This window comes from Musca vetustissima, unplaced genomic scaffold, assembly GCF_032173495.1.
Source record: "Musca vetustissima isolate MV318-11 ecotype Yass unplaced genomic scaffold, APGP_CSIRO_Mvet_v1 utg4091, whole genome shotgun sequence".
NCBI classification, from domain to species: Eukaryota; Metazoa; Arthropoda; class Insecta; order Diptera; family Muscidae; genus Musca; species Musca vetustissima.
In genome coordinates, this window is record NW_026884591.1 from 150,347 (window position 1) to 161,208 (window position 10,862).

At 33.8% G+C, this 10,862-nt stretch overlaps 1 protein-coding gene across 1 annotated transcript; it reads left to right on the forward strand.

Moving 5' to 3' along the window:
• Positions 1-1,737: 1,737 nt before the first annotated feature.
• On the forward strand, positions 1,738-5,935 carry LOC133331604 (uncharacterized). Its single transcript, XM_061539987.1, has 6 exons — positions 1,738-1,822; positions 4,347-4,642; positions 4,708-4,885; positions 5,232-5,378; positions 5,457-5,786; positions 5,901-5,935. Exons 1-6 carry the CDS (start codon positions 1,738-1,740, stop codon positions 5,933-5,935), a joined length of 1,071 nt encoding a protein of 356 aa, XP_061395971.1.
• The last annotated feature ends 4,927 nt before the right edge of the window (positions 5,936-10,862 follow it).

Consider the following 10,862-nt stretch of genomic DNA (forward strand, 5'->3'; position numbering starts at 1 on the left):
CCATTCATTGAAGAATAGAGGTTCTTGAAAAAATTGTTCTTTAAAAAATCCGCGCCTTATGGATGTCCTTGAAAAAATTGTTCTTTAAAAAATCCATTCATTGAAGAATAGAGGTTCTTGAAAAAATCCGCGCCTTATGCATGTCCTTGAAAAAATTGTTCTTTAAAAAATCCATTCATTGAAGAATAGAGGTTCTTGAAAAAATTGTTCTTTAAAAAATCCGCGCCTTATGGATGTCCTTGAAAAAATTATTCTTTAAAAAATCCATTCATTGAAGAATCTACGCCCTATAGAGGTTCTTGAAAAAATTGTTCTTTAAAAAATCCACGCCTTGTGGATGTCCTTGAAAAAATTGTTCTTTAAAAAATCCATTCATTGAAGAATCTACGCCCTATAGAGGTTCTTGAAAAAATTGTTCGTTAAAAAATCCACGCCTTATGGATGTCCTTGAAAAAATTGATCTTTAAAAAGTCCACGCCTTATGTAGGTCCTTGAAAAAAATATTCTTTATAAAATCCACGCCTTATGGAGGTCCTTGAAAAAAAATGTTCTTTAAAAAATCCACGCCGTATGGAGGACCTTGAAAAAAATGTTCTTTAAAAAATCCACGCCTTATGGAGATACTTGAAAAAAATATCCTTTAAAAAATCCACGCCTTATGGAGGTCCTTGAAAAAATATTCTTTAAAAAATCCACGCCTTATGGAGGTCCTTGAAAAAATATTCTTTAAAAAATCTACGCCTTATGGAGGTCCTTGAAAAAATATTCTTTAAAAAATCCACGCCTTATGGAGGTCCTTGAAAAAATATTCTTTAAAAAATCCACGCCTTATGGAGGTCCTTGAAAAAATATTCTTTAAAAAATCCACGGCTTATGGAGGTCCTTGAAAAAAAATTCTTTAAAAAATCCACGCCATATGGAGGTCCATGAAAAAAAAAATTCTTTAAAAAATCCACGCCTTTTGAAAAAATATTCTTTAAAAAATCCAAAAATATTCTTTAAAAAATCTATGCCTTACAGGATGCTTTAAAAAATCCATAAGAGCCTTGAAAAAATATGCTTTAAAAAATCTATGCCTCTTACGGATCTTTAAAAATATGTTAAAAAAAATCGAAACGCTAACAAATTCATTACTCTATTAGATTGTGTAACCCTAGCCTTCAAACTATTTCCGGCTTGTCTAATAGACGTAATTTTGTCTAATAGACGTAATTTTTTTTTAATTCAACTGCACTTCAAACTTTTTGTTTCTAAAAAAATTTCCACTTTTATAATTTAGTTAGGAAACAAATTACATAAACGAATAATTAAACGTTTTATTCTTATATTACAACATTGCCGATGTAACTGTCAGAGACAGGTTAATTATTAACTATTTCCAGTTTTAAGACGGATCACAAATCATAACAAATCTCCAGACTTTTCTAATGGCATAGGTGGCTGACGTCAATCTTTATGACCACATCAGCATCTCAGCCAGCAACTAATCAAACACTACACTAATATTAATCCTCTAGGTCCAGAATAAAACGACTAAGTTTTATAATCACCACTACATATGCACAGCCTGCGCTGTAGTGCGTTAATTCGATTCGATCGATTGATTCATTTACTAATAATAGTGTTCTTATTATGAATTGTATCCCCCCATTACAATCAGTTATATTTTATAATTCAAATGAGTCAGTTGGATAGAGTTCCGCATCAGATACCAGAGGAAACCTTCAGCAGAAAAACATGAGTCTGGCAACGGCTTTGAAATGTTGGATAGTTTTGGTGGCATTTTTATGTATTCAAGGATATGTTGGTGCTGAAATGAAGTGTTAGTGTGTTTGTGTAAAAAAGTCCTAGATTGTTTTAAAGAATATTTTTTCAAGGCTCATAAGAAGCGTGGATTTTTTAAAGAATATTTTTTCAAGGACCTCCATAAGGCGTGGATTTTTTAAAGAATATTTTTTCAAGGACCTCCATAAGGCGTGGATTTTTTAAAGAATATTTTTTCAAGGACCTCCATAAGGCGTGGATTTTTTAAAGAATATTTTTTCAAAGACCTCCATAAGGCGTGGATTTTTTAAAGAATATTTTTTCAAAGACCTCCATAAGGCGTGGATTTTTTAAAGAATATTTTTTCAAGGACCTCCATAAGGCGTGGATTTTTTAAAGAATATTTTTTCAAGGACCTCCATAAGGCGTGGATTTTTTAAGGAATATTTTTTCAAGGACCTCCATAAGGCGTGGATTTTTTAAAGAATGTTTTTTCAAGGACCTCCATAAGGCGTGGATTTTTTAAAGAATATTTCTTCAAGGACCTCCATAAGGCGTGGATTTTTTAAAGAATATTTCTTCAAGGACCTCCATAAGGTGTGGATTTTTTAAAGGACCTCAATAAGGCGTGGATTTTTTAAAGAATATTTTTTCAAGGACCTCCATAAGGCGTGGATTTTTTAAAGGACCTCAATAAGGCGTGGATTTTTTAAAGAATATTTTTTCAAGGACCTCCATAAGGCGTGGATTTTTTAAAGAATATTTTTTCAAGGACCTCCATAAGGCGTGGATTTTTTAAAGGACCTCAATAAGGCGTGGATTTTTTAAAGAATATTTTTTCAAGGACCTCCATAAGGCTTGGATTTTTTAAAGGACCTCAATAAGGCGTGGATTTTTTAAAGAATATTTTTTAAAGGACCTCAATAAGGCGTGGATTTTTTAAAGAATATTTTTTCAAGGACCTCCATAAGGCGTGGATTTTTTAAAGAATATTAATTCAAGGACCTCCATAAGGCGTGGATTTTTTAAAGAATATTTTTTCAAGGACCTCCATAAGGCGTGGATTTTTTAAAGAATATTTTTTCAAGGACCTCCATAAGGCGTGGATTTTTTAAAGAATATTTTTTTAAGGACCTCAATAAGGCGTGGATTTTTTAAAGAATATTTTTTCAAGGACCTCTATAAGGCGTGGATTTTTTAAAGAATACTTTTTCAAGGACCTCCATAAGGCGTGCAGTTTTTAAAGAACATTTTTTGAAGGCTCCTAAAAGGCGTGGATTTTTTAAAGAATATTTTTTCAAGGTCCTCCATTAGGCGTGGATTTTTTAAAGAATATTTTTTCAAGGACCTCCATAAGGCGTGGATTTTTTAAAGAATATTTTTTCAAGGTCCTCCATTAGGCGTGGATTTTTTAAAGAATATTTTTTTAAGGTCCTCCATAAGGCGTGGATTTTTTAAAGAATATTTTTTCAAGGACCTCCATAAGGCGTAGATTTTTTAAAGAATATTTTTTCAAGGACCTCCATAAGGCGTAGATTTTTTAAAGAATAGTTTTCATGGGCTCCTATAAGGCGTGGATTGAATAGTTTTCCTTTGCTTCTATAAGGCGCGGATTTTTTAAAGAATAGTTTTCCTTTGCTCCTATAAGGCGCGGATTTTTTAAAGAATAGTTTTCCTGGGCTCCCATAAGGCGCGGATTTTTTAAAGAATAGTTTTCCTGGGCTCCCATAAGGCGTGGATTTTTTAAAGAATAGTTCTTAAGGCCTCCTATAAGGCGTGGATTTTTTAAAAAGTAGTTATCAAGGCCTCCTATAAGGCGTGGATTTTTAAAAGAATAGTTCTCAAGGCCTCCTATAAGGCGTGGATTTTTTAAAGAATAGTTTTCCTGGGCTCCTATAAGGCGTGGATTTTTTAAAGAATAGTTTTCCTGGGCTCCTATAAGGCGTGGATTTTTTAAAGAATAGTTTTGGATTTTTTAAAGAATAGTTTTCCTGGGCTCCTATAAGGCGTGGATTTTTTAAAGAATAGTTTTCCTGGGCTCCTATAAGGCGTGGATTTTTTAAAGAATAGTTTTCCTGGGCTCCTATAAGGCGTGGATTTTTTAAAGAATAGTTTTCCAAGGCCCATCCAAGGCGTGGATTTTTTAAAGAATAGTTTTCCAAGGCCTATCCAAGGCGTGGATTTTTTAAAGAATAGTTTTCCAAGGCCTATCCAAGGCGTGGATTTTTTAAAGAATAGTTTTCCTGGGCTCCTATAAGGCGTGGATTTTTTAAAGAATAGTTTTCTGGGCTCCTATAAGGCGTGGATTTTTTAAAGAATAGTTTTCCTGGGCTCCTATAAGGCGTGGATTTATTAAAGAAGATTTTTCCTGGGCTCCTATACGCCGAAAATTTATTAAAGAATATTTTTCAAGGGCCAACTGAGGCGTGGATTTATTAAAGAATATTTTTCAAGGGCCAACTGAGGCGTAAATTTATTAAAGAATATTTTTCCTGGGCTCCTATACTCCGAAAATTTATTAAAGAAGATTTTTCCTGGTCTCCTATACGCCGAAAATTTATTAAAGATTTTCTCCGTTCCAGATTCCCGCCATGAATTGCCACCATTGTATTCCTTCGACAACTACGATCTGTGTATGGATAATGATAATGCTCATCACCACTCCTCCTCCTCTACCTATTGTATGATTTATGCTGAGATTCAACCTGACAACTCTTCCGATTTATGGCATAAAATTGCCAATCACAAAGAGAATATATTTCATTATCATCATGATCGTCTCTACTTTGGAGTGTGTTTGGAAAAATGCAGAGGTTTTTTGGAGTCCTGGGAGGATAGTAATAACAACTACACCCTCGATACGGAATTAAATAAGGAGGTACGTTATTAAATATATATTTCATAATCCTTTCTAATTTTTGTTTGTTTTTTCTCCTTCTGCAGATAACCCAATTTATTGAGGATGTTCACAAACGGCCATTGGATCTGGAAATGCGCAGCAAATATGGCGCGGCAATACAAAGTTGTTTAAATGCGGAATTTGAAGGGAAATATGGCCTGCATTTAAATACTTTTGTGGAATATTGTGAGAGGCCAGCAGAAAATAATTCTTCGGAGTATGGTAAGGAGTATCATGAATTGGGGATATATAAATTTGTCATGCCGTTTAGGAAAGATCCCTATTTCTTTTCTACATATCCCTCATTAAGAGGTCATGTTCAATATGTTAAAGGTCCTAGTCCAATTTCCCATCCTTATCGCCTGTAGATTGGTATTTCGTGTTCTCCTGACAGCAATTAACCTTGTCATAGACACCGTATAAAAAATCCCATCGATTTTAGGGAATTTGAATGTTCATCTCATGCTGGAGGATATAAAAAGTTCGGCATGTCGTCGTTTTATATTTATTTCAATTTTCTTTACATATATACATACATAATATTTTTTTATTCATTATTTTCTTTCAGACCCTGCTGAAATAATTTTATATAAATTCCTAAAAATTGTTCTGCTATTGGTGATCATGTCCAGCATTGATGATTATGTTCTAAGGGCTAGTCAAACGGAAGAAAATCAAACCAATGAATTTTATAAGAATAATCTTGATCAACCATGTAAGTAATAAGATGACGCAAATATAAAAATGGTATTGAAACTAATAATCAATTATATTTTTCTTTCTTCCCTCATAGTATCCCGCCTATTGACCTCCTTTTCAATATGCCGTAACTACTATCGTCTCATTCAACCATATCGTGGTGAAATTGGCAATGATTTCTCTTACTTGGACGGATTTCGTTCGGTTTGCACTCTGATGGTACTGCATGGTCACACCTTCTATTTGCAATTCCAACATATTCGAAATCCCGAATATTTTGAGAGTTTTGGTGAAACAACGCGGGGTCTAATGATATTGAACTCCTCAACAATTATTGAAATATTTATGGTAATGAGTGGTTTACTGCTCTATGTGAAATTCACAGAAGGGGGATATATTACCCCGCGTACCAGTTGGAAGAAATGTATTCAGACATATCTGTTTATTGTTATAAGTCGGTTGATGAGGTGCGGTTAGATATCTACATATATATTTTGAAAAATAAAAATAATTTGAATTTACGTTTTCTTATTTTTAGATTCCTTCCCTCTGTGGCCCTGGTGGTTTGGATAAATGCCACTGTGTTTGGCAAATTAAATGATGGTCCCTTTTGGCGCCATGTCACCGAACCAAGTCGCATTTTTAGCCGTGAAAGTTGGTGGAAGAATGTTTTTATGATTAATAACTTTTCGCAAAAGAATACAGTAAGTACAAGGATAATGTTTTTATTAAAATAAAAAAAGTTTTAAACATTTAAATTCTCTTCTTATTTTTTAGGTTAGTTCCCATACTTGGTATCTTGCGGCCGATTTTCAATTATTCGCCTTCTATACATTGGTATTAATATTTATTTCAAAGTAAGTATCAGAAATTACAAACGAACTTTAAAATTCTTAATATCGTTGTAAAAACGTCCTACCGACCCATTTTTAACATCTTTTTTGCGATTTCGATTAGTAACTGTGTAACCCTATTTATAGACCCTGGCAAGATCTATTAATAAGGTCACCCAGCAGGGGAAAGTTAACTGGTTTTTTATCGTATGTCAAAAATTTGGACTTTGTTAACGTTTTCATAATTGAAGTCAATTCACAATAATGGATTTTGACAGCAAACTTGAGAAGTAAATGATATCCAGCTGGTCTCTCTGGATGACCTTATTAATAATCCTTGTTGGAGAGTACATAAATCGATAACAAGGTCTGTTAATAAGGTTTTCCCAAGGCTTATAAATAAGGTCATCCAGGCAGACCAGCTGGATATCAGCTACCACTCAAGTTTGCTATCAAAGTGCATTACTGTGAATTGACTTACATTATGAAAACGTAAACAAAGTCGACATTAGACTTGAGAAAAAACAGCTGTTTTCCGATTTCGATTGCTACTTGGGTGACCTTATTAATAGATCTTGGTCACACAGCTAGCAAAAGTCAGCTGTTTTTCTCAAGTCTAATGTCGAAAATTTGAACTTTGTTTACGTTTTCATAATGGAAGTCAATTCACAATAATGGGTTTTGACAGCAAACTTGAGAGGCATCGGTTATTCAGCTGGTCTCCCTGGGTGACCTTATTTATAGGCCTTGAGTGCAACCTTATTTATAGACCCTGACAAGATCTATTAATAAGGTCATCCAGCAAGGGAAAGTCAGCTGTTTTTTTCTCAAGTCGTGTGTCAAAAATGTGGGCTTTGTTTATATTTTCAGAATTGAAATCAATTTTCCAATAAGCTGATGTCCCTGGAAGACCTTATTAATAATCCTTGTTGGAGGGTATATAAATCGATAACAAGGCCTGTTAATAAGGTTTTCAATGCAGATAAGCTTCTTTCCAAGTTTGCTGTCAAAATCCATTATTGTGAATTGTCTTCCATTATGAAAACGTCCTTTTTTAAAATTAGACATGAGAAAAAACATTTTACTTTAGCTTGCTTTGTGATCTATTAACTTTATCGATAAATAGTCGTTTCTTGCAGGTTCTGGAACATAGCATATGTTTCATAATCATATGTTCAAATCAGCTGATTTTTTCTAATTTAAATGTGTTCATAAATAATTAAAGCATGTTTAGACTACGAAAATCATTCAATTACATAGGAATTTCATAGGTTACCATTTTTACTCGGCCAAATTTCTCAAGTAAAAAGTTTTTCTTTTATTTTGCAGATACCCGCAATATAAGAAACGTGTTCTCTACACCTTGGCCATTTTAACTGTGGCAATACCAACAATTATTGGCTATATTTTAAAATTAGAATCGGCATTTATTATAAAACCAGAGTAAGTCCATTAAATACACAACAAAGAAATGCAATTAATTTTCTTTTATTCTGTTTCCCTTCCCTTGCAGAAGTTATCGTTATCAATTTTTCATAGATGCCGATGTCTTCTATTATTTATATACACCCTCGTTTACAAATTTAGGTGGTTATCTCTTTGGGATATGGTGTGGAGATCTGTATCTGCGTAAATTACGCAAAGAAGAAATCCGACGTCAAGTACGTGGCCATTTAAAATATGAAGTGGGTGCTTGGTCCGCATTGGCAATAGCTGCTGGTATTTGTTATGTGGGTTCCGTGGCTATATTTCAAAAACCCTCTATATGGACGGCACTGTACAGTGGCCTATATCGTAATCTATGGATAATATTCGTGTGTGGATTTCCTCTGTTGGGCATGGCGTGCAAGGGGGGAAGTAAGTTATCCGACATCTGAACATTATTTTATGGCTTTAATTTTTAATTTGTTACTATTTTATCTGTCCAGTGATGGCCTATGATTTTTGCCGCCTACCCATATTTAGGGTCTTGGCCCGTCTATCATTTCAAATGTATTTATGGCATGTTATGATTCTGCAATTGTTAAATGGTTATCAGAGGGAGCCTTACTACATGAATACGTGGTATTTTGTAAGTATTAAAGCACGTTTAGATTTACGAAACCCACTTGATCCCAAATGTCGATTCAATTTAACAAGACATTTCAGTATTTATTTCTTCAAATTTGGTCTGTTTCCGTACTGCAAGAATCTACTACTTTTTACTACGATAACATATTTTCCTTTATGATATCGAAAAATATATTAAAAATTCGTAGATTCTTGCAGTACGGGAATATACCAATTGTAACAGAATTTCTCGACTGATCCTCTAAATATATAAATCCAGTTGTTCCTATTTCATTCAATACCTGATGTGTTCTTTTTTAACTTTTCATTATAGAATTCCCAAGGCATGATTACCATTGTATTTTCCCTGATCGTAGCATTTTTTGCTTGCCTCTTGATAGAATATCCGTTTGCACAATTTTTCGATGCATTACAAACGAGAAACAAATCAAAAGCTTCAGGTAATAGTTGTCAATTATTACTATATTATAATTATAACCAGAATTAATATTTTTTTGTTTATTTGCAGTTTCTAAACTCCCGAAAGAATCAAAGGTTCAATAATTCCTCCAAATTTAATACTAAGTGTTATATAATCTTAAGTTTTACTTCATAATTAATTTAAGTTGTCAATAAAATTTATTTAAATTTCATATTGATTTCAAAAATTGGCCTCCAATTTTTGTAAAGCAATCATGCGATTTATATTAAGAGTATCGATAAAAAAAAAAAAACTATTTTTCATGTTTAAATAAAACATTTTGGTAAAATTTGTAGAGCTTTACAACAACATTATTTTAGTCGTTAACTTATCGAATATTTTCGTTAATTAGTGAAATTCAAAACCTATAAGGTCACCAGGTTCGGTAGATAAAACACGTGGCAATTTAAGCGAAAGCTTAACACAGCGTCATTTTGTAACTTTTTTATGCCCGTAGACGTTATTATCTCTTTAAAATGTGTCTTTCTTCTGAGCCGTCCCAAGAACGAACTCCCTTGGTGACCTTATTTATAGGCCATGTGGGTTACCTTATTAATATATCTTGATTGGGCCAGAGCATGGCCTATAAATAAGGTCACCAAGGGAGACCAGCTGATTATCGATACCTCTCAAGTTTGTTGTCAAAATGCATTATTGTGAATTGACTTTCATTATGAAAACGTGAACAAAGTCGAAATTTTTGACATTAGACTTGAGAAAAAACAGCTGTTTTCCGATTTCGATTGCTATCTTGGTGACCTCATTAATAGATCTTGGGCCAGAGTATACGTCAAGAAATTTATTTTTATAAATCCTGTGGATATTTTACGTAAATTGACATTTATTTGCCATATAATAAAAGCGTACTGATAACATAAACGACGATTACATTTGTAAGCTCGGTTCATTAATTTTTTGGTCTGTTCCCGTACTGCAAGAATTTACTACTACTTTTTACTACGATAACGAATTTTTCCTTATGCTATCGAAGAAAATAGTGAAATCCAGTAGTTTCTTGCAGTACGGGAAGAGATCATTTATTAGATCAGCAAGATTTCTCTTTATTTCTTTACAAAACAAACTCAGCTATATTTATCGAGTCGCTCAAAAAAAGGCCCAGTCAACAACAATCGATAACTCGATTTCTATCCTCAAGTTTGCCTACCACAATACGATAAGTACAAAGTCGACTTATAGCACCCTACAAAAAGACAATAACGAGACGAACAATCAACAATACGAACTAGAAAATTTATTATTATTTTTTTACAATCTAAAAAAAAAAGCAAAAAACTACGCGATCCAATTTCCATACAATTGGAAAAGAAAAAATAAACGAGCAATTTTCAATCCAGAACGGATATATTTTTTTGTAAAATACTGTGGACAAAACAAAGAAAAACCACTGCAAGAGGAAGAAGAAGAGGCAAAGATATTTCGTAAGTGAAGTGGATACGTAAAAATATTTTGTGATAGAAAATCGATCAGAAAAAGAAACCCCAACAAAAAAAGGCAACGTTGACAGCGCCAACATACAACAAAGACCCCATAACCATCTTCGTTCGTCGTTGGATCTAGTGAGTGAATGAAGAGGGGTTCGATTGGCCAACGGCGCGGCATTAGCTAACGTAATAATACTATTGAAAGAAGTGAAACAAATAAAGACAATACGGTACGGTGCGGTTGCTGATACGTGATAAAATGCGAATGTAATGAAATTTCTCTAGGCAAGAGTCGAAACGATCCCCCACTTTTATTAAGCACAGGCCAACAAGGCAAACACAGGCCATTACGACAAGAGTGGCCAAGAAACCGAAAGAAGGCTCCAAGGAGAAAAACAAAACACTGGTAGTTGGTGGCACCAAGGCAATTCATATGCATTTTCTGTGGCAGCAACGATCCTCCTGGCAGTGTTCGAGTTGTGTTTTGTGTGTCCACAATCGAAAACAAGATTTCCACATTGGCCCCTACAATAGGGGGCCAGATCCCGGTGAAATTCGCTAAGGAATTCCAATTTGGACAAAAATACATTAATGAATGAATGGTGTTGTGTGTCAGTTCCTCACCGACTGAATTCCAAGTTGCCACACTTTTTTGTTTTCTATTTTTTTTTTTTTATTAATTAAAAATTGATGCT